Here is a 24403-nt window from a genome sequence, read left to right on the forward strand (position 1 = left end):
TGAAAAACACTGTGGGTGTACTTATACCCCAGGGAATGCAGTGGTTCAAGAAAGTAGCTCATCACTACCTTCTGATGGGCAATTAGGAATGGGCAATAAATGCTGGCCAACCAGTGACACCATATCCATTAAAATGAATTAAAAGAAAGTAAATGTTTGGAAGTTCCTGGATGCCTTTCAGATGTCTCTGTTAAACACACCCTAGGACCATTTTTGATGATAGCTCTACCTCCAGCAACTTCTGAGTGAACAAAAGACAAATTTTCTCTAATACTTCTGCCAAATTAGTTTAAACTCATGCTCTCTGGTCATTGCTTCTTGTTGGTCAATTGATTCAGTCTGCTCATAATTTTAGACAACTCAATTAGATCTTCCTATAGTCTCCTCTGTTCCAAAGAATCAAATTCCAACCTACCAATTATTTGCTTCTAATCAAAATTCTCCATTTCTGACAACATCTTTGTGACTTACCAACTCTGATCACTAGGAGTTTCACAGTGCAGAAAGAGACTCTTTGGCCCATCGTATCTGTGCCAGCCATCAAGCACCTATCCATTCTAATCCCATTTTCTGGCCCTTGGCCTGCAGCCTTGTATGCTTGGCATTTTAAGTGCTCATCTAAATGTTTCTCAAATGTTGAGGATTTCTACCTCTACTACTTTTCAGGCAGTGAGTTCCAAGTTCCCACTACCTTCTTGGTGAAAGGGTATTTCTTCAAATCCCCTCTAAATGTCCCGCTTCTTATCTTAAATGAATGGGCCCTGTTTTTTTGACCCTTCCTCAAAGGGGGAAAGCTCCTTCTCTACTTTACCTATTTCCCTCATAATTCTGTATATCTCGGTGAGGTCCTCCCTCAGCCTCCTCTGCTCGAAGGAAAACAAGTCCAGCCTAACTAGTCTCTCTTCATAGCTGAAACACTCCAAACCAGGCAACATCCTGGTGAATTTCCTCTGCAGCCTCTCTCATGCAATTACATCCTTCCTATAGTGTGGCAAACAGAACTGCATGGAGTACTCTAGCTGTGACCTTATACAGCTCCATCATAATCTCCTTGCTCTTTTATTCTATGCTTTGGCTAAAAGGCAAGTATCTTATATGTCTTCTTAACCATTTTATCTATCTGTCCTGCTGCTTTCAGGGATCCCTGGTTATGCACCCAGGGTCCCTCTGATCCTCTGATCCTCTGATCTTCCTAGCATCCTACCATTCATTGCATATTCCCTGGTCTTGTTAGTCCTGTATTCCTCTTTCTACCTCATATGACCATCCATTTTTTGTAAATTGTCTAGAATATAGTTGATATCCTCATAATGATTGGAGATTGTTTGTCAGAACCTGTTGGATTGGAATGTAAAATGTTTTTGTGGGCTGAAAAACTTGGCAAGGAATCCTTTTCCCTCAATTAATGTTTCACTTAATCCTCTAGCTAGCCTGTCAAACTGGTCTAAAGTGTTTTGATAAAATGCATGAGGGCTTTACTTTAGTATGACTGCACAGCTTCAGACCTGTTTATGATGCAGTCACGCTACTTGACTGGTTTACGTCTCTGGAATGTGTTTACATGTCTGTGTTAATAGATTGGTAATGCAGAAGATTAAGTTAATTTGGTCATGTCGTAGTATAACAGTTTGTGAATTTAAAATCGAGCTCAGAATCTGGGCCTAGAAAGTTTTCTATGTCCAGCTGATTGAGATCCCAACATGGCGGATTGGAAGCACGTGCACCATTCCGACCAGAAGTGTACCCATTGCCTTATCATAAGAGCAAACAAGAGACATATTTTAAACAGGTCAGAAACAGCTTTAGACCATTCGCTGAGACAAATAGGGGGCTAGGCTTGCATGATGTTCAACATCGCTTACTCTGCAGTAATCAGCATGATTACAGGCTGCATTTGGGAAAACTAGCCCAAGGGGTTGCGTGTAACAAAAATGTTAAATAGTTTCCCTAAATGTGGAACTGGGAGGAGCAAATTCCATCCTTTACTCCCAAACACCATCCCTCCCAATTGTCACCACTCCCAATATTCTCCCTTTCCCTTTGTACCTGGCCCCTTGGCTGCAAATCTTCCAACCTTCATTTCACTCTTCTAGGACGCTAGAGCCGCTGCCGTGATATTCATCTGTGTTTTTATGTTATCTTACTCCCTCCATTCCTAACTGACCCCTAGATATGCTTAGCTGAGGACTGCTGAGATCATAGCAATGGCCCAACTTTACTCTAATTCTTGACAGCTGTATTAAGTGAAAATTGATGCCCAGTATCAAAGGCATCTCAGAAAACACCAAAAATGTTTGTTCCCAATATTTAGGCCCCACATAACTTTGACTGAGGTCAAGGTCTCCACACAATTCAGTCAGTAATGAGGCAGTTGCTAAAATGTTTCAGCTTCTACAAAGTTAGAAGAGACCAACCTGCACCACAGAGATAACATTGCCGATTGCAGTCAGTGTCCAGCATCCTTAACATTTGCACCTTGACCTCCTACCCTGAGGGTCATTTAGAATTAACTCAAGACTCCCCAACTTGACTGCAGTATTGAATTTCCTAGGGGCCATTGATGGCAGCCATGTGACTGGATCCTTGCGGGTGGAATCACCTTCCCTCTATCATAAGGTCAAACTGGGGATGTTTGCTGATGATTACACCATGTTCAGCCCCATTCACAACTCATCAAATACTGAAGCAGTCCATGTTCATACGTAGCAAGAGTTGAACAATATTCAGTCTTGGATTGATAATCAGAAACAATTGCAGGCAATGACCATCTTCAACACAAAAGAATCTAACCATCTCCCCATGACATTCAATGGCATTACTGTCAGGGGAAACCTGTTACAATAGACAGGGGGTTACCATTGACCCAAAACTAAATTGGACCAGCCATATAAATACAGTGATGACAAAAGCAGGTCCGAGGCTGGCAATTCTGAGCTAAATACATCACCCCTGACTCTCCACATGCTGTCCACCATCTACAAGTCAGAGTGTGATGGAATATTCTCCACTTGGCTGGATAAATGCAATTCCAACAACCCTCAAGGGCATCCTTCAGGACAAAGCAGTCCACTTGACTAGCATCCCATCCACCACTTCAACATTCACTTCATCCATCACGAACACACAGTGGTAGCAGTGTGTACCATCTACACGATGCACTGCAAGAACTTGCCAAGGCCCCTTCGTCAGCACCTTCCAAGCTGTCAATCTCTACCACTGTGAAGGACAAGGGAAGCTAATGCATGGAAACGTCTTGACATGCAAGTCCCTCTCTGGGTCAGACACAATCCTGACTTGGAACTATATTGCCTTTCCTTCACTGTCATTGGGACTCCCTGTCTAACAGAACTGTGGGCCACTTACAACACACGGACTTCAGTAGTTCAAGAAGGCAGCTCACCACTAACTTCTCAAGGAGAATTAAGAATGGCCAATAATTGCTGGGCTCGCCTGCAATTCCTATATCCTATGAGGGTTGCATATCTGAAATGGAGATGCCAGATTTCCCTGCATTCATTTTAAACCAGACACTCTTTGTTTTGGACTGCAATCCACCATTTATATAGATGATCTGGAGTAGGGAACCGAGTGTATGGTGTCGAAATTTGCTGATGACACCAAAATTGGTGGAGTGGCAAATTGCGCGGAGGGTGTGGAGAGTCTGCAGAAGGATCTAGATAGGCTGGGCGAATGGGCCAGGAACTGGCAAATGGAATTTAATGTTGGCAAGTGTGAGGTGGTCCACTTTGGTAGGAATAATGGTAGGAAGGACTATTACTTACGTGGTGAAAAACTGAAGCAGGCGACAGTGCGGAGGGACCCCGGGATCCTTGTGCATGAGTTGCAAAAACCCAGCCTGCAGGTGCAGCAGGTGGTCAGGAAGGCGAATGGGATGCTGGCCTTCATAGCGAGGGGGATTGAATATAAAAGTAGGGAGGTCTTGCTGCAGCTGTATAGGGCATTGGTGAGGCCGCAGCTGGAGTACTGTGTGCAGTTTTGGTCGCCGCACTTACGCAAGGATATTTTGGCCTTGGAGGGAGTGCAGAGGAGGTTTACTAGGCTGATACTGGAGTTGAGGGGGTTGAGCTATGAGGAGAGGCTGAATAAACTAGGCTTGTACTCATTAGAGTTTAGAAGAATGAGGGGAGATCTCATTGAGACATATAAGATGATGAATGGGATGGATAGGATAGAGGTGGAGAGACTCTTCCTGCTCAGAAAGGACAGTGGGACTAGGGGGCACAGCCTCAAGATAAAGGGGGTGCGGTTTAGAACGGAGTTGAGGAGGAATTTCTTCACTCAAAGGGTGGTGAATCTCTGGAATTCTCTGGTGGAGGCTGCCTCGCTAAATATTTTTAAGACGCGGGTTGATAGGTTTTTGATAAGCGAGGGAATTAAGGGTTATGGGGAGAGGGCAGGAATGTGGAACTGAGCCACGACAGATCAGCCATGATCTTATTGAATGGCGGGGCAAGCTCGAAGGGCTAGATGGCCTACTCCTGCTCCTATTTCTTATGTTCTTATGTTCTTATGTCTGCTCCCTTAATCCATTGCCCAACCAACCTTAAATGCCCAGAAGCAATAATAGAAAAATCTTTTCATTTCCTTATCAACAATACTCCGCCACACAAACAGTGATCAAGGCTCTTGACTCTGGTGAATCAGAACAAGAATTCTACCTAATTATCTGCTTCTGACCTTGCCTGCAGGGTGATTTGCATATTTAAAGGTGCAGGGAATGGTGACAGTGGGTGCTTATGTATTTATCACAGTGCAGGTGACCCCCCTACCTTAGGGTGACAGCAGCATATTCAGCATTGATCACACCCAGGGTGACCGACTGCTTCAGGGTGGCAGTGGGTTGTTGGACATCAGTCAAGGTGCAGGTGGCCCATTGTATCCATGGTTCCAAAGTATAAAACTGTCAACATTGTTTACAAGATCAGCCTGCAATTACCTTGCCAAAAGACGCATTTTTAAAAAATTCTGCCATTCCACCTGTTCTGAATGGCAGGAATTCCAAGCCCCAGCACCCAATACTCAGTCCAACAACTCCAAATTAAAAGCTGAATTCCCCATTCATTCATGTTGTCATTCGGTTCTTAATTTGAATGAATTGATTTAAGAAAATGGCTGCAATAATCCTTTTTCTTGTCTTTACTGATTTAGCAAAGGGAGTGTAATTATACTCCATCAAGTAGTATCTAAGAAATCTTTATCTCTGGACGAAATCACCACCCAAATCCAAAATCTTTCTCCAAATTACACAACTGAATTGTTACCCGGTAAGTAACCTTTTCAATAATAATTTTACTAGGCAGCATTTGAAGTTATCAATGTGTAGAAATGGAATGCTTATCTAACTAAATGGCATATTTGCATTTGCATTGTTTGATGTTAAAGCATTTTAGACAATTTATTTACTTAGGATGAAGCATAGTCTGAGTCACAGATGCAAAATTGTAGTAATCTCACTGAGCTACCAGAACTCCTGTTCTCTGGAGAGTTTGGGAACTCAATGGTTGGAAAATTTAGCATAACAAAATTAAAACAGACTTTCATAATTTCTCAGGTTTTGGACAATTTAGCACAAGTCATTGGCACAGATGACTGAGGTACACTGAGGGAGAATTTAGCACGGCCAATGCATATAACCAGCACATCTTTTGGACTGTGAGAGGAAATCGGAGCACCCAGAGGAAAGCCACGCAGACCCGGGGAGAATGTGCAGACTCCGCACGATGAGCCAAACTGGGAATCAAACCCTGGTCCCTGACGCTGTGAGGCAGCAGTGCTGGCCACTGTGCCACCCTGTAGCCAACGAGGCAGGAGGCACTGTTGAACCTTCTTGTTGGTAACAAAATGAGCCAAGTAGCTCAAGTGTCAATAGGACAGGAGCAGTGATCTAGGGACAAAGTCCTACCAAAAAATGGCAAAATGTCAGGGTCTGACAGAAAACCGGTGTATTTCTCTCCAGAGAAACAGGCAGGTTTTTCTCACCAGATCCTATATATAAAAAAAAACAGGGGGAAGAGAGGCCTAAACATGCTGGCAAAGCTGGCTCCACAGAGATTGGGGTGTACTTCAAAAAGGACGCCCCGATTAGAGGGGAAAAAAAAGCTTCCCCACTACCACAGAGCTGTCAGGGGCTCCCCTGCGATCAAACGCAGCATCCCTTCTCCACCCCCCCCCACCCCCGCCAACCACCCCCTACCCACCCTTCCCCCACTGCCGACAATCAAACCCAGCATCTCCCCACCCTCGGTGATCAACGTCAGCAACCCTTCCCCCAACTGTGCTATCTAAGTTGGCATTCCCACCCTCCTCAACCAACCTGGCAGTGCTATCTGTCAGGGGGCAGCATTGGGGGCATTGCCAGCGCACTGCTTGACCATATCCCTTCCCTCCCCTCCCCCATTCCCCTAATCTTGGGAGAGCTATACTCACCTTTACATCCCTATGGGAAATACAAATGAGAGAAGCAAAGAGGGAGTATTTAAAAGGATTGGTAGCCAGCATAAAAGAGTACTCCAAGGTCTTCTGTTGGCATATACATAGTAAAATTATGATCAAAGGAGTAGAGCTGATTGGGGACCAAAAGGGGGATTTATGCATTGAGGCAGAGGGCTCTTCCAGGAAGTGTTATATTGAACTTGAAACATTAGCTTTGTTTTTCTCTCTGCAGATGCTGCCAGTCCTGCTGAGTTTTTTCCAGCTGTTTCTGTTTTTTAAGGTTCTGGACAGAGTGTATGAGGAGAAACCCTTCCCACCTGTGAAATAATTGAGAACACAAGCATACAGACTTAAAGTAATTGGCATATCAAACAAAAACAATATGAAAATAAAGCTTTTTTACTTAGCAGGGGGATAAGATCTGGAATGCACTGCCCTGAGAGTTTGGTGGAGGCAGGAATTGAAGCATTCAAAAAGGAATTAAATGGTTATCTGAAAAGGAAGATTGTGGTGGTTATGGGGAGAGTACAGGAGAATGGCACCAAGAGAGCTGTCCATTCAGAAAGCTGGAGCAGACATGATGGGCTGAATGGTCTCCTTCTGCACTGTAACAATTCTCTGATTCTGTGATTCAGCATTAGTTGCACATGTTCAGGCACAATGTCCTTCAAAATTCTGATGAAAGCAAAATACTATGGATGCCGGAATCTGAAACAAAAACAGAAAATACCGGGAAATCTCAGCACATCTGACAGCATCTGTGGAGAGAGAATAGAGCCAACATTTCAAGTCTGGGTGACCCTTTGTCATCCAGAAGAGTCATCCAGACTTGAAACGCTGGCTCTGTTGTCTCAGTAAAAAGTCTGACAACACCAGGTTTTAGTCCAACCGATGGTGTTGTCAGACTTTTTACTGTGTTTACGCCAGTCCAACGCCGGCATACCCACGTCTGTTGTCTCCGCAGATGCTATCAGACCCACTGAGATTTTCCAGTATCTTCTGTTTTTCCTTCAAAATCTCTGCCTTGCTTGGTAGAGTTCCAATTGCTTTCTGCACACAGGATTTAGCCACTGATACAACTCGCCAGCTGCTCTCAACTGATACCAATTCCAATTCAGAAGCATTTTCAACTATATGGTCTTCTTCATGCCCAGACCAGTCTTATTGTTTCACCAGGAGATACAGATCTAATTTTACCTCCTTCTGTTCAAATAGCTCATTGTTCTGATTGGTAAACTTCTCTTTTACCGTTTCAAAGACTTCATTGAATTTATTTCCATGGTCAACTAAGAAGGCTGTTTATTTAGTTCACAAATCTGATTGATCTGTTCTTGTTTTTCTTTATTATACTGAGATCAAGTTGTTTCCAATTTAAATTTGGCAGCTGCTGCTGCTTTCTGAAGCTCTAATGTTCTAATCTGTGTTCAAGAACTAATATTTTGTTTCCCTGTAGTTTGGTAGTGTTAACACTGGATCCTCCTTTCTCAATTTCTTTCAAAGCATCTTTCTTTCATTTTTGTTACTAGTTTTGAGTCCCATTGCTATCTGCTTTGTCATATCATTTTCATCCTTTATCTGCAGATTTCAAGATGTTTTGAGGCATCTCTATGAGCCATTCTTGTTTCCTCCTTAACCTGACACTCCAATGTCATTTTTGAACCAGTAAACATTGTCTCTAATTCTTCTGACACATCTTTTGTAAGAGCAGTAGATTCATGAAGAGTAACCTGTTCCTTCAAGCCAGCCACATTTTCCAGTGAAACATTAGCTTTAGCAGCTTCAGCGGCCTTTCCCATAACCACTGGAGATGCCAATTCCTTATCCTTAGCCAAGTCATTTCCTGGTAAAATATATTTTAAATTTTTAAAAATTTCTTTCTCGGAATTAGAAAGCCAATGTGCGGAGTGGACAGGGCAAGCCCTTAATCCATTTTCTTGCTTACTCCAAAAACCAGTTCAAATTCAAACTGAATCTAATTCATAGTCCCCACAAGTGAGGCATACAAGATCCAAGCTGACAAGGGTAGGCATTACAACTGATCTCACACTTCATCCTACACTTGTTCTTAGCCAAAAGGATTTTGTTTTTAAATTTCTGCATTCTGTCTTGATTTATACAATATTCTGTTTTTCTATTCTTCCTACCAAAATGGATAACATCACATTTTCCTACAATATACCCAGCTGCCACATTTTTTGCCCTTTCATTTAATATCTCCCTATTTGTTTAGCAACTCTTTCAGCTTGATATACAAAGCAGGGTCAGAAATCGGACATCTGAGAAAATTCTGGTCTTCAATCCATGCACCAGGTGTATTGCTCACACAATGCTATTTTAAATATACAATCCCTAATCCCAGAGGGAGGCGATGGCCTAGTGGTATTATCGCTAGACTATTAATCCAGAAACTCAGCTAATGTTCTCAGGACCCAAGTTCAACACCACACCCCCCCCCACCCCACCCCCCACAGCAGGTAGTGGAATTAGAATTCCATAAAGCGATATCTGGAATTCACAATCTACTGATGGCCATGAAACCATTGTTGATTGTTGGAAAAAAAACATCTGATTCACTAATGTCCTTCAGGGAAGGAAATATGCTGTCCTTACCTGGTCTGGCCTGCATGTAACTCCAGAGCCACACCAATATGGTTGACTCTCAACTACCCTCTGGACAAGGGCAACCAGGGATGGGCAATAAATGCTGGCCAGCCAGCGATGTCCATGTCCCACAAATGACTAAAAAAAAATTGGTCAGGCAATAAGATCGGTGCTAATTAATGGTACTGAGTGCACCCTGAAAATGGGAGCTGTGTGTCTGGTACTAGCACCTTGCTGCTGCTTTGTCAATGAGAGCAGTGCCTGAAAAGCCCACAGGATAAAAGTATGAGACAGAGGGCAACCTTGTCAAGCTGAGATACTCTCACCTTCTAGCACGGCTTATCTGAGGGCATGATTATTTCAATGTTAAATGAAAAATATTTACTTTGCCCTGAAGCAAACCCAACAATTGTGCACTCAGCTGTTTAGTTTCACCAAAATCACCATTAGAAATTAGCAGTGCCATCTTCCCTGGCCCGTTAACAAGTTCCTAAAGGCTATTCATAAGAGGTGGGGAGGTTCACAGTGTCACTCCCCCACCTGCAGTTTGATAATTGTTTACTGTCCTGGAATCCTGAGACAATCTCCAGTACGGGCCTGCATTCAATCACAACCACAATTGGTTTTGAATCCTCACAATTTGTTTTCCCATCTATTTTTGTATCAATAATAAATTTACTATAATATATTCAGTCTCTTCATCAAACTTATTCATCTGGACTGTGAATAATTAAAGCCCCAGCATCAATCCCTGTGGCACCCTACTGCTAAGAGTTTGTCAACCCAAAAATTACTGGTTTGTCCCAATACTGTTTCACATTAGGTAGCTGATCCTCTTTGTTTGGTAAATTAGCTTTGAATATTCAGTTCCCAGCCTTGCTCACTTTGCAAGTATGGAAAGAATTTTTTCATCCTGTCCACCATGGGAATCGTAGCAGGTGGGATGCAAACCATGCGAAGGTCCGTTGATCTCAAGTGGGATTTTCCAGCCTTGGAGCAAGCGCAGCTGGAAAATTATACCCAATGTCTCTGTAAGGGCTGTCACATTTATATTTATATTTATGTCATCAATTAACCTCTCTTGTACTGAAGCCACCCCCTCATCACTCCTCAACCAGTGCAGCTGCCTTAAGTGTGTGAGAAACTCACCAAATATAGTCACATGAGCCCCGGATATAAAAATACTACCTGACTGCTTCAATAAAATGGAAAACTTGCCTTCTCCACATGATTGTTGCTGGGTGAAATTGATCAACTCAATCCATTGCCTCTTTTTCCCCTTTTCATTCATGTTATTCTTTACCAAGCCCAACACATTCCAGTTCCAAAAGAACCCATTGATGTTTCATTAGATCATAAGATACAGGAGCAGAATTGCACATTTGGTCCATCGAGGCCACTCTACCTTTCAATCATGGCTCTTAGCAGTGGGGTGCCACAGGGATTGATGCTGGGGTTTTAATTATTCATAGCCCAGGTGAATAAGTTTGATGAAGAGACTGAATATATTATAGTAAATTTATTATTGATACAAAAATAGGTGGGAAAACAAATTGTGAGGATTCAAAACCGTGTATGGTTGTGATCCAATGCTCTTCAACCCCATTTTCCTGCCTTCTCCTCATAACCCTTCAACCCATTACCAATTAAAAATAGGTCTAATTCCTCCTTAAATTGACTCACTGTCCCAGCATCCAACACACATTGGGATAGTGAATTCTACAGATTCACAACCCTTTGGGAGAAGTAGTTTCTCCTCAACTCTGTTTGAAATTTGCTACCTTTTGTCCTCAGACTATGGCGTCTCGTCCTAGAATGCCCCAGGAGTGCAAGCTTTCACTCCACGTCTACTTTATCCATACCTTTTATCATCTTCTATACCTCAATTTGATCTCCTCTCATTCTTCTAAATTCCAGAGAGTATAGGCCTAAACTGTTCAATTTCTCTTCATTTGACAAACCCCTCATCTCAGGAATCAGATTCCAAGTTAATTTTAATTATTTGTATGACACTCATGGATAGAAATATTTAGCAGTCGTTAGAGCCACACAGTGGCACAGTGGTTTGTATTGCTGCCTCACAGAGCTAGGGACCCAGGTTCAATACTGCTTGGGTCACTGTTTGGAGTTTGCACATTCTCTTGTGTCTGTGTGGGTTTCCTCCAGGTGCTATGGTTTCCTCCCATATTCCAAAGATATGCAGGCTACGTGGATTGGCCATGTTAAATTGCCCGTTAGTATCAGGGGGGTTAGCTGGGGTAAATGCATGGAGTTATGGGGATAGGGCTTAGGTGGGATTGTGTTTGGTGCAGACTTAATGGGCTGAATGGCCTCCTTTTGCAGTGTAGGATTCTATGATTACTGTAATCTAAGGGCAGCATGGTGGCACAGTGGCTGGCACCGCTGCCTCACAATGCCAGGGACCCAGGTTCAATTCCAGCCTCGGGTGACTGTGTAAAGTTTGCAAGTTCTCCTCGCATCTGCATGGGTTTCCTCTGCATGTTCCAGTTTGCTCCCACAGTCCAAAGATGTACAGGTTAGGTTGATTGGCCATGCTAAATTGACCCTAATGTCAGCGGGCATTGGCAGGGTAAATGTATGGGCTTACGGGAATAGGGCCGGGGAGGGATGTAGGTGATATAGACTCAATGGGCCAAATGGCCTCTTTCTATACTGTACAGTTTTTATGATCCTTCTATGAATTGTTCTCCATCACTTTTCCGAGTGCTGTGGCATATATTCTCATATTAATAATCAAGTATTAACAAATCAGATGAATATGGAACAAGTGATAAGCTTAAAGGAACAGTAAAATTGAAATTATGTAGCTTCTGGAAAGCTGTATCAATGTTGTTCTCTTTAAATAGGTGATGAAATACCATGTTATAATGAAACATATGGCACAACGAATTATAATTTAATCGCAGAAATCTCCTGTGGAAAGGAGGCAGGGGTCATGAAGAGAAGATGTGGAAAGAATGGAAAGTATGAAGAAGAATTAGATTTCTGTATATCAAGTAAAATCAACAAAATTCTTCAGGTACGGATTGTTGTGATAGAAAGTACAGTCAGGGCTGTTCCAGTAAAATGTGATCACAACAATTCTTCACCATTGAAATCCTCATGTCCAGGCTTGGCTGGGGAAGGGTAACATTCATGCCACCTAACTGCGAGGCAATAACAATTGTCAAAACATAAAGGCCAGTCATATTCCTACAATTTTCGTGCAGTACGATTGTCATACCATTAAAATTCTCTAGATAACCACTGATCTGAAGTTTAACTGAATCAGCTGTAACAATATTGTGGCTATCTGATCGGGGCAGTGGATGGATACTTTGTGATGGCAGGCTTATCTCCTGAGTCCTCAACATCTCACAAAGCATTTGCAAAGCACAAATCAGGAATTTCATGAAGCTGCTCAAGGCTCACAGGTACAAAACTATTTGCTTGCATATTTCAGCATCCAACTCCCTCCACTAGCACTTACTATCTCAAAGATGTGTAAGATGAACCACAGCACTTCCTTTCCCTGAAAACCCTATTATCAAGGGGAACAAGAACATCATGTTCTGGGAACCATCCTAACTTTGATCAGGGTTCCCATCGCTCCCACTTTCCTAGGTAGTCCTGTTTACTGCTATTGACAACTCAGGAGAAATGGTAATTGTATGTGCGATTCACATATGCTTGTGCACACATGAACATATGTAAGGTAATCGAATTTGCCAAAACAATTTGGTTACAATCCAATTGTAACCAAAACACATTGTCTGAAGCCTGGTGATTTGCTCATGATCACATTTGTATTGTCAGTTCTGAGAATGATTGCATCACGGCAATTGAAAATAGTGTAGGATCGGAGTCCTGAGAGAGCAAATGTGGGGGGAGGGGGGGTGTGGGTGGTGGTGGTGGTTGTGGTTGTGGTGGTGGGGGGGGAGAGATAAACCCATACTAGAGGAGAGAGAGAGGAGGCAGGGAACAAAACCATCTAGCAGGTGAGGGGAAAGGGGAAAAGGGCAAGATCACAAACTCAGGAAGGAGACAGATGAAATCACAAGCCAAGGAATACGGAAGAGAAAATAAGGTTTGATAAGATTCCCCATGGTAGGCTCATGAAAAAGATAAGGAGGTGTGGGATAGAAGGAAATTTGGCCAATTGGATAAGTAACTGGCTGTCTCATAGAAGACAGAGGATGGTGGTGGAAGGAAAATTTTCAGACTGGAGCCCAATTACCAGCTATTTACCACAGGGGTCAATGCTGGGTCCTCTGCTATTTGCAATTTTTATCAATGACTTGGAAGAGGGGGCTGAAGGGTGGATTAATAAGTTTGCTGATGACACTAAGATTGGTGGAGTAGTGGATGAGGTGGAGGGCTCTTCAGGCTGCAAAGAGACATTGATAGGATGCAGAGCTGGGCCGAAAAGTAGCAGATGGAGTTTAATCCTGATAAGTGCGAGGGCATTCATTTTGGGAGGACAAACTTGAATGCGGATTACAGGGTCAACAGCAGGGTTCTGAGGAATGTGGAGGAACAGAGGTTCGTATCCGCAGATCTCTGAAGGTTGCCACTCAAGTGGATAGAGCTGTGAAGAAGGCTTATTGTGTGTTAGCATTTATTAACAGGAGTTTGAGTTTAAGAGCCGTGGAGTTATGCTGCAACAATACCGGACATTGGTGAGACCACATTTGGAATATTGTGTGCAGTTCTGGTCACCTCACTATAAGAAGAATGTGGATGTGGAGAGAGTGCAGAGGAGATTTAACAGGATGCTGCCTGGTTTGGAGGGTAGGAATTATGAAGAAAGATTGAGCGGGCTGTGGCTTTTCTCTTTATAGTGGAGGAGGATGAGAGGCGACTTAATAGAGGTTTATAAGATGATGAGGGGGATAGATAGAATGGACGTGCAGAGACTTTCCTTGGGTAGATGTAGCTGTTACTAGGGGGCATAACTATAAGGTTCATGGTGGGAGATAAAGGAGGGATGTCCAAGGTATATTCTTCACTCAGAGAGTGGTTGGGGTATGGAATACATCGCTTGCTGTGATAGTGGAGTTGGACTCTTTAGGAACTTTCAAACGGTTATTGGATAGGCACATGGAGCCCACCAGAATTATAGGGTGTGGGATAGCGTGATCCTGGGTTTGAACATAGCTCGGCACAACATTGAGGGCTGAAGGACCTGTACTGTGCTGTACTGTTCTATGTTCTATGAATGAGGAAAGGTCAAGACATACACATAAACTCAGGAGTAGGGAGACAGAGAAACAAGCCTTGGAAAAGAGAGAGGGAAGTATGAACAGCAGGGCAAGTTAACATGAACAAACTGGCCATGAGGTGGGTGGGAAAGACAAATACAAATTAGGGAAAAGAAGGGAAAGACAAGCATACATGGGGGAAGGTTACAGAGACAAAGACAAACTGAAATACTTTTATTGCATTGGTGAGCCAGAGAGGAATTTCACAATTTTTCTCCTTACATTGCCAGAAGATTTTTAGAACATTATTCCAGGAGATTATGTAACTGCTGGTGGGAATGGAGGGTGCACTGGGATCATGATAGTCAGTTACACCACAACTCCATGGACTGTGCACAACTTACCTCTTTTCCAGCCCATCAATTTCAAATGTTGCTGTAATTATCTCTAATTTCATTTTCAGGCGATAAACACCACCAGCTTAGATACTGAATTTTCGAATCTCCTTCAACAATTATCCAATGAAACAAATACAGTTAAAATAACCACCCCAGGCAACGTCCAAGCTGTGGTTACCATTCTGACACTTATTTCAAATGTAAACGCCACTGTTAATGAAACAGATATGGAGGTAAGAAGTAACATCTGCTGGATACAATCTCAAGCCTACTATCGTGCATTTCTGTAGTCTGCCTTGTTAATGTGAAATCAGGTTTAGCAGGGAAAAAATCGAATGTGTTGCTTAAAGAATCACACTAGTTTTTAGAAATTGCTGAAAAGGAGACTTGACTTTCATAGGGTCCAGTTAATAGGAAACACATCAATCTCAACGGCATTAGATCAAATAGAAGTTGGAAACATCTGAGAGGTCAATTGCCCCCAGGTTACAGCCCAACAGGTTTATTCAAAATCACAAGCTTTTGGAGCGCTGCTCTTTTGTCAGATAAAGAGGAGTTCACAGGCACAGAATATACAGGCGGAGTTTTCTGCCTGTGTGCCTCTCTCCACTTCACCTGATGAAAGAGCAGCACCCTGAAAGCTTGTGATTTCAAATAAACTTGTTGGACTAGTGTTGAATGACCTCTCATCTTGTCCACCCCAGTCCAACACTGGCATCTCCACATTAAAGAAATGGAGGCATAATACATGGAATAGTAATGCAGAAACTTAGCTCTGGGGACCTGGATTCAAATTCCCCCATGGCAGATCAATAAAATACCAGGAATTAAAAGACAAATATTGATTATCCTAAAAACCTATCTGGTTCACTACTGTCCTTTAGGGAAGGAAATCTACCATCTTTACCTGGTCTGGCCTACATGTAGGCCATTCAGCCCTTCAAGTCTGCTCTGCCATTCATTATGATCATGGCTGATCCTCTGTCTCAATGCCATACTTCCACGCTCTCCCCAAACCTCTTGACACCTTTAGAGTGCAGAAATTTGCATGTGGGTTTCTTCAGGATGTTCCAGTTTACTGCCACAGTGTAAAAATGTGGCGTTAGGTTGAATGGTAAATTGGTCCTTAGTGTTAGGGGGATTAGTAGGGTAAATATACGGGGTTACGAGGTTAGGGCCAGGATGGAATTGTTGTTGGTGCAGGCTCGATGGGCTGAATGGCCTCCTTCTGCATTGTAAATATTCTATGATTGTATGAAATTCAACCATCCCCTTCTTAAATATGTTCAGTGATTTCATCTCCACAGCCTTCTGTGGAAGAGAGTGTCATTGTTTCATCTCCCTCTGGCTGAGGAGGTTTATCTCTGTACTAAATGGCTTCCCCGTATTCTGACTCCTTGATCTAGTCCCATCCACCCACCCCGCACCACCACCATTCACAGCCAGAGGAAACAACATCCCTGCATCCAGCATGTCAGGCCCTGTCAGAACTTCATACATTTCATAGTAAGGGAACCTCCTGCTAACTGCTACATAGCAGCTGATGAATCAGTACTCCTCCATGTTGAACACCACTTAGACTTAGGGTGGCAAGCATGCAGAATCTAATCTAGGTGAGAAACTTCCATCATCAAAAGTAGCTCATAGCACCACTACAGATCAAGCTAGCTGAGTCCTAAAGAACATAGCTGCCAAACTGGCTCTGCTGCAGATGGTGAGGGAATCAACAAGAGGGAAAAAAAGGAAAAAACAGGGAAGCAAAGCAATGTCTTAGAATCATGTTTGTGGCTGCAGTAATGCCTATCTCCTCTTTTAACTATTGAATCACCTATTATCCATTGACTCCGTCTACGCTTCCTGCTGCCTTGGCAAAGCAGCCAGCATAATTAAGGATCCCACTCACCCCGGACATTCTCTCCTCCACTTTTTTCTGTCAGGAAAAAGATACAAATATCTGAGATCACATACCAGCTGACTAAAGAACAGCTTCTACCTTGCTGCCGTCAGACTTTTAAATGGACTTACCTCGCATTTTTTTTACACCCTGTCTGTGACTGCAGTGTTATATTCCATAGCCTCTCCTTTCCTTCTCCCTTATGCATTCTATGAACGATATACTTTTTCTGTATAGCACGCAAGAAACAATACTTTTCATTGTGTCCCAATACATGTGATAATAATAAATCAAATCAGATGAAATCATTATGTCTCATCCAGTCTCCTTTGTATCTCCCATGTCGTTGAGCTATTGATGGTGCCATGGACCTGCTCTGTTCCTACCGCTCAATTTGACCATCACTCTCATCAGTTTTCCAGACTGAATACTGGTTTGAGGGTGGGAGGCACTCAAGTGAAATTATGTGAGAAAATGTTGGCTGTGCATTCTGACAGCATTGTGCTATCACACAATTCTATGATTGGCAGGCACATGTGGTGTTGGAAGCACATCCATCGACAATTAGAAGCGTAATTAATCCAATTAAAAGGGCAATAGTCTCTGATTTTATGTGACCTGTTGGCACACAGGCCACATTGATAGGCTGTCAACCCATTTTTACTGCATCCTCAATTCAGGGTGGGATAAAATTCATCCAGAGCTGGGACAATGTGAGTATGATGTGGAGATGCCGGCGTTGGACTGCGGTAAACATAGTAAGACGTCTCACAACACCAGGTTAAAGTCCAACAGGCTTATTTGATAGCACGAGCTTTCGGAGCATTGCTCTTTCATCAGGTGAGTGGGGATGCTATGACATCTTCTCCAGAATCTTCAACATGTCATTGATGAAGATGAACATCTTGCCAAGGCCATTCCCACAGCCCCACTTCTTGCCTTCAAACAACCGCACAACCTCAAACAGACCATTGTCCACAGCAAACTAGCCAGCCTTCAGGAAAACAGTGACCACAACACCACACAATCCTGCCACGGCAACCTCTGCAAGACATGCCGGATCACCGACATAGATGCCATCTCATGTGAGAACACCATCCACCACATACATGGTACTTACACTTGCAACTCGGCCAATGTTGTCCACCTGATACGCTGCAGGAAAGGATGTCCCGAGGCATGGTACATTTGGGAGACCATGCAGATGCTATGACAATGGCTAATGAACACTGCTTGACAATCACCAGGCAAGAGTGTTCTCTTCCTGTTGGGGAACACTTCAGTGGTCACAGGCATTTGGCCTCTGATCTTCGGGTAAGCGTTCGCCAAGGTGGCCTTCACAACATGACAATGCAGAGTTGCTGAGCAGAGACTGATAGCCAAGTTTCGCACACATGAGGATGGCCTCAACCGGGATCTTGGGTTCATGTCACACTATCTGTAACCCCCATGACTTGCCTGGGCTTGCAAAATCTCACCAACTGTCCCGGTTGGAGACAATACACATCCCTTTAACCTATGCTTAACCCTCTCTCCACTCATAATGTCTGTACACTTAAGATTTGATTACCTGTAAAGACTCACATTCCAACCATTATTTTGTAGATTGAATTTGTGTCTTTATATGCCCTGTTTGTGAACTGAAATCCCACTCATCTGATGAAGGAGCAGCCATCCGAAAGTTAGTGGTTTGTGCTACCAAATAAGCCTGTTGGACTTTAACCTGGTGTTGTGAGACCTCTTCCAATGTGAGTCAGCAGATGTTGAGTTGAGAGTTGGTTGTAGATGTTTTTCTGACAGTTAGTTGCATTTCATGTGTTTTCTGGCAGACTCTTTGGCTTACAAACTTTCCTGGTGACTTTCTATTGAGTGCACACTTCAGTGCTCTATCCTGTGCCATTTGTATCCCAGCAAATGGGGATAGTTGACTCCCTGGAGGGACACCCTCTTAGGAGTAGGAGAGAATTAGAAGGGAGAGGAGGTCTGTTTTCCACAAGCAGAATCCCAGAGAGAGCACAGCAAGAGAGTTTTAAAGTTTAAAGTTTTAAATTTTATTTATTAGTGTCACAAGTAAGCTTACGTTAATACTATAATGAAGTTACTGTGAAATGGTGCAGGGCCAGCAGGAAGTGCAAGGCAGAATGGTCCACAGAAGAAACATTAGCATGAAGCCAGTGCTTTAGGCAGTGCTTTAGCTACCTTGACATGTCCAAGGTCCAGTGCCAATGGAAGTTCTGCCTCTCTAGGGACACAGCAACCTTCAATAGCCAGATGATTAGCCCAGAGATCATCTCAATCTATGAAGGTAGCAGAGGCCCTGCAATCTTTCGTCTCCTGTACTTTCTAAGGCTCAGTGAATGATCTAAGTGATTTTTCCCATTCTGCTGCCCACAGCTGCATCAACTCATTACTGAGCCTCTGCTCAGATAGGTGATAAATGTCATTCATTTCCAGACTGATGAAGCCAGCCAGCTGAGCAAACTAATAGCTTCACAGCAAATGCTACATTCCACTGCATCCAGGTTGCCATGGATTGCGTGCATGTGGCCATAAAGGTGTCAATGGTTTAAGAGGTCACCTTCATGATCTGGAAGGTCTTCCACTCCATGAAAATTCAGATAGTTTGCAACCACAAGACACAGATTTTGCAGGTCTACATCAAGTAGCTGGCAGCACCCGTGTTGCCTATATCCTGCAACATTCCCAGGTGTCAAGGTTATTCATGGTTCCAGCTTGGTTGGTTCCTGGGAATTAAAGGTTATCCACAGAACAGATTGCTCAGTACACCACTCAAGCACAGAAAGAGACAGCGGAGTAAAGTTCCAGTAGAAGCCATGCATTTACAAGGGCAATAATTGAGAGGACCATTGGGTTGCTCAAGATAAGATTCCACTGCCTGGATCAATCAGGGGAACACTGCCATATCCTCCACAGTGTGTATCATTAATAGTGGTGCATGCTGCAAATTCCAGCCCTGTCAAAGGGGAACCCTTTGGAGGATAAAGACAGCAAGGCAACTCCACAAGCTCCAGAGGTTCAAGTGATGGGGTCGATGAGGGTGAGGACATGGATGCAAAAGTGAGAAATGTTTTAGGAGGCAGTGAATCTAGGGAGGCCTTGATTCTCCATTCTTTCAGCTAAGCACTCATGACATGGCCTGAAATGAGGGCAAAAGTTTTGCCTCCTTGCTGAATAATCTTGATGAGGCCCATCCTGTCATCCCTCTCTCAATTTATGATCTTTGAAATAAAGTTTGCAGCCCCTCCCTTCCAACACAAGGCATTCTTCCCACACGTGGCACCAATCTGATCACAAAATGCTTATCAAATGAAATATTATGATGCCTTCTCTTCTGCTTATAGTTGTTTAAACTTACATATGCAAGGGCTGCCTCTCGGTACCAGCGTCTCGTTGGCAGTGGCAACTTGCAGAATCTGCTGTTTTGTTGGCCCTGATGACCTTGGTGCTTGTCCTTTGCCAGTATAGCTGTGGAGCAATGCCAGAGAGGGTCATCCAGCACCATGGCAATGCACTTCACAGTTGGCAGATGCCATGGTTAATGGCTGAAGGATGTAAGAGCTGTTGCCTTCATCCGGAGTGCCCTGAGAGGAGACCACAGATACCACAAAAAGTTTGTCTGCCAGTGTGAAGTAGTTTGTACCTCCTTGTTCACCATTGATGGGAATTGAGCAGAGAGACTAAGTGCCTCACTGATCTTTCACATGCTGAGGTCACTGCCAGTGTAAGAGCTGCAAGGTCCAAGCGCAGCTCCAGACACCCCTAATTCTGCTCCTGGAGCTGCCTCTCCAGGACAGTCACCATTCTCTGTGTGCTCGGAGCTCAGGCTCAGCGCAGTACTCATGACTGCATGGATTCTTCCGACACTGAGATTATGGCACCTTCAGGAATCTCCATTGGATCTTTCCATGCATCCTGCTAGACATTCAGCATCTGCTGCTTTATGGCTGACTCTAGAGGCTCATTACCTACTCCAGACTCAGAATGGACTTGATATCCAGCAATCCTCCAACTGAGACTGCCCTGGGCACTCTCTGCTCCAGCCCAGCTCCTCATGCAAGTATGTAGTGTTTTCACTGCTGTGCAACTCCAATGAAGTTGACACACTAATGCCCATGAATGTGTATGTATCCGTACTGGTGCTTGGTTCTGGAGAGCATGTTATGCAGAGTGTCAATGGAAGATCCTTGTAGTCTCTGTCGCATCTTGAGGAGGGAGACAATACATCAATAGATAGCATCATCGCAATGTGACTGTGCGTACAAGATGGTTTGTTGACACTGTGGACAACTGTCTCACTGTGGCATTGTGACTGGACAAGCAATTGGGACTCTTGGTTTGAATATCTCAGTGGAGATGACATGATGCTACATTTCTTATACACCCTCCCAGTCTCTCACTTGTTTGCTGCACTCATACCCTCTGAGATCACTGCCTCTCTGTGACCTGAGGACCTTGCTCCTCAGTCCCATTCCAATTCCAGAGCATCCAACTGAAGCTTGCTGACCCATCTTGCTACTGCCTTCCTTGTAATGTGTTTCACCATCTCTTTTCTCATCTTCTGATTAATGACTCTGAAGTGACGTTTCCCTGGGGTCAGTATTAGGACCCTTGCTTTTCCTGATATATAAGAATGATCTCGATCTTGTTGTGCAGGGGACAATTTCAAAGTCTGCGAATGATACAAAACTTGCAAGCATTGTAAACTATGAGGTGAAACAGTATAGACTGGTGCATTTGGGCAGATAGGTAGGAGATGAAATTCAATGCAGAGAAGTGTGAGCTGGTTCATTTTGGTCGGAAGAACAGGACAAGACAACATAAAATAAAGGGTCCAAGTCTAAAGTGTGCACAGAAGCAGAAACATTTTCATTTCATTTTCAAATCCCCATTCATCTTCCTAAGAGTAGGTGGAGAACTATTCAAAACCTGACTCACCTAGCATATAATGTATTGCATAAAATGACATCCTGAAGTTTTAGTTATTCTCTGCTGTTTCTTACAGCAGCTGGCTCTCCCACAGCTTTGAAATCCACACAATTTCAGATGCACACTCCTGACACCATGTTCCAGTAGTGGATGGAATGGCATCTGCTCTCAAGCCTTAATACATAAATGATGATGTCAGAGGTCAGATGATTATATCAAACCACAGCGCACAAAATCACTTCTCCAAACATCATGGAAACACATGACTGACCTAGAGAGAGTGCAATAAAAACTCATTAGACTGGCTCCTGGGAAGAGAAGATCATCCTATGAAGCTTGAGAGGGCGGGTGCTAAGAAATGTTTCCCCTTACCGGAGAATCTAGAACAGTGTCAGCATAACGGGTAGACATTTAGCATTGAGATGATGGAAATTTCCTCACTCAGAATTTAATGAATCTTTGGATTCTGCAATGCAGAGGAATGTGGATATTTCAACATTGAGTATGTTGAAGGCAGTGTTTGATAGATTTCCGTGTATTAAGGAAATTATAGTGTGAGGATAATGTGAGAAGTTGGAGTTGAGGTCGAAGATCAGCCATGTCGAAATAAACAGAGGAGGACGCTCAGGTGGCCAAATGGTCTACTCCAGCTTGTATTTCTTATGTCAAAGTATATCAAGCAACTAAAAAGTTAGAATGTGTTCTTATTGTTCAACTTCAATGGTTGACAGACTAGGGAGCAAATGGGGACATGCATTTAAACTATGCAGAAGTAAGAATAGGCTAGATGTTATCTGGTTCTTTCCCAAGAAAGTTCCAAGCATTTGGAATATATTGCTGCCATGTGAGATGTGTGCTGACTTTCAACAAACCTTCAACAGGGAGTTGGAAAGAATTGGTCAGGGCAGAGTTGCTTGTATAAAAGGTCAGTGGATGAACAGTTAATGTACATATGTTCAATGTGACCAGCTAGACTGCTTTTGATAACCTGAGGGGTTTGAAGGGAAATCTTCTAGATCTGATTTTATTTTACTGGGTCTGGTTTTCTCTGACTTTTTACAAGGTCTATTTGCCTATGCAGGGAATGTGGGGTTAGTAATGTTTCTGCAGGGTGCATGAGTAAGGGACAGGCTAATGGACTGCATATCATTTTTGGAAGTTCATATGTATCAAGCCTGTATCTTTTGGCCATTTTATGATGCTAAAAATATTTATTTTTTGTGAATTTGAAATTGTATATCTAATTAACAAAGTTTTCTTTTGTGTTTTTCAGAATGTCTTCCATTCTGTAAGCAGAGTTATCTCTTCTGCATCAGTAGATGCATGGAAAATTCTCACAAACACACTAAATGAAAATAACTCCAACCCTGGTTCTCAATTATTACAGACGATGGAAAATTTTAATGATCGCGTCAATCTGAAGAATGACTGTTTTAAGATTAAAAAAGAGAATGTTCAGCTCAGAGCTACTAGAATTGTTCATGGAAACAGTAACTGTTCCACTAATGAGCTTTTTGCTAACATCTCAACCAGAGAATATTCCAATTTAAGTGCGAGTGTATTAATTTCCCCTGAAGAATTTGAAGATATACCAAATGCCACAGTTATCACCATTGCATATCCAACATTGATTGATATTTTACCCAATATTACAACCTTCAATGGAGACGTTTTGATTAATGGTCTTGTTATGACAATAACATTAAATGTTAAGAAACCTGTTAACATCAGCATGACCTTCTCACCAAGAAATCGCATGCTTGATCTCAACACGGCCGTGTGTGCATTTTGGGACTTTAGTGGCAATGGCGCATGGAATAACACTGGCTGTACGCCTGAAATTAATGGGGAAAATATCACATGTAACTGTGAGCACTTGACATCCTTTTCTATTTTAATGTCCCGTGATTCTATAGACGACCCAGCTTTGCAATATATAACCAGAGTTGGAGTTGCCATATCAATAGGATGTTTAGTAATCACTATTATTTTAGAGGCCATAGTCTGGAAACATCTGACCAAAAATAAGACTTCATATATTCGCCATGTTGGAATTCTGAATATAGCGGTAAATCTGCTGGTAGCTGATATATGGTTCATTGTGGCTTCAGCTGTAACACCAGGAGCAAAGGCTTGCATAGCTGCTACTTTCTTCATTCACTTTTTCTATCTTGCCTTATTTTTTTGGATGTTAACGCTGGGTCTACTACTTGTCTACCTTTTGCTTTTCCCATTCCATAATCTCAGTAAATCATCTATGATGGGAATATCATTTAGTATAGGTTACCTTTCTCCATTAATAATCTCTATCATCACCATTGGAGTTAACTACCCAAGAAACAGTTACACAAGAGAAGGTGCCTGCTGGCTTGGCTGGGAGAAAGAATACCCTCTACTTGCATTTGTTATACCTGCACTGGTTATAATTGCAATAAACCTCATTATTCTGATTGTTGTCATATTTCAACTGTTACGGCCAACAATCGGGGTCAGATCCAGAGAAAATAATCAGGAGAGAGAAACGCTTAAACAAGTTGTGAGAAGCATTGCTGTGTTAACCCCAATCCTCGGACTCACCTGGGCATTTGGAATACCAACTTTTCAAAAGGGTTCTCCTAAGGCTTTCCATTATGTATTTACAATTCTCAATGCTTTTCAGGTATGTATCATCAATGTTTTCTTATTCTTGAATTTTAACTGTTCAGTGTGACCAGGTAAGAAAGGATGAACATGCTTCCCTATATTTAACCTCCTTGGTTGCTCACAGCAAAGGTTTAAGTTTCTTTTCGAACAGGATATCCCTTTCTGAAATAAGAATGCATTGAACTATTTAATCTATGAGCAATAAGGAGCCAATCAAATAAAATTTTCTTGAATCAAAAAAAGAGCAAACTTAATAAACATAAAAT

At 42.8% G+C, this 24403-nt stretch overlaps 1 protein-coding gene across 3 annotated transcripts in view; it reads left to right on the plus strand.

The window, feature by feature from the left end:
* Positions 1-24403, plus strand: part of LOC145345469 (adhesion G-protein coupled receptor F2-like) — an 82526-nt gene that overhangs the window by 48545 nt on the left and 9578 nt on the right. For all 3 annotated transcript variants that reach the window (XM_080193288.1, XM_080193291.1, XM_080193289.1), the window contains 4 exons: positions 5170-5285; positions 11922-12094; positions 14719-14886; positions 22768-24153. In XM_080193288.1, the coding sequence (XP_080049414.1) occupies positions 5170-5285; positions 11922-12094; positions 14719-14886; positions 22768-24153 (1843 nt within the window). The remainder of the gene's footprint in view (positions 1-5169; positions 5286-11921; positions 12095-14718; positions 14887-22767; positions 24154-24403) is intronic.

The sequence above is a fragment of the Carcharhinus amblyrhynchos genome, chromosome 7, assembly GCF_965287045.1.
Source record: "Carcharhinus amblyrhynchos chromosome 7, sCarAmb.v2.hapA, whole genome shotgun sequence".
NCBI classification, from domain to species: Eukaryota; Metazoa; Chordata; class Chondrichthyes; order Carcharhiniformes; family Carcharhinidae; genus Carcharhinus; species Carcharhinus amblyrhynchos.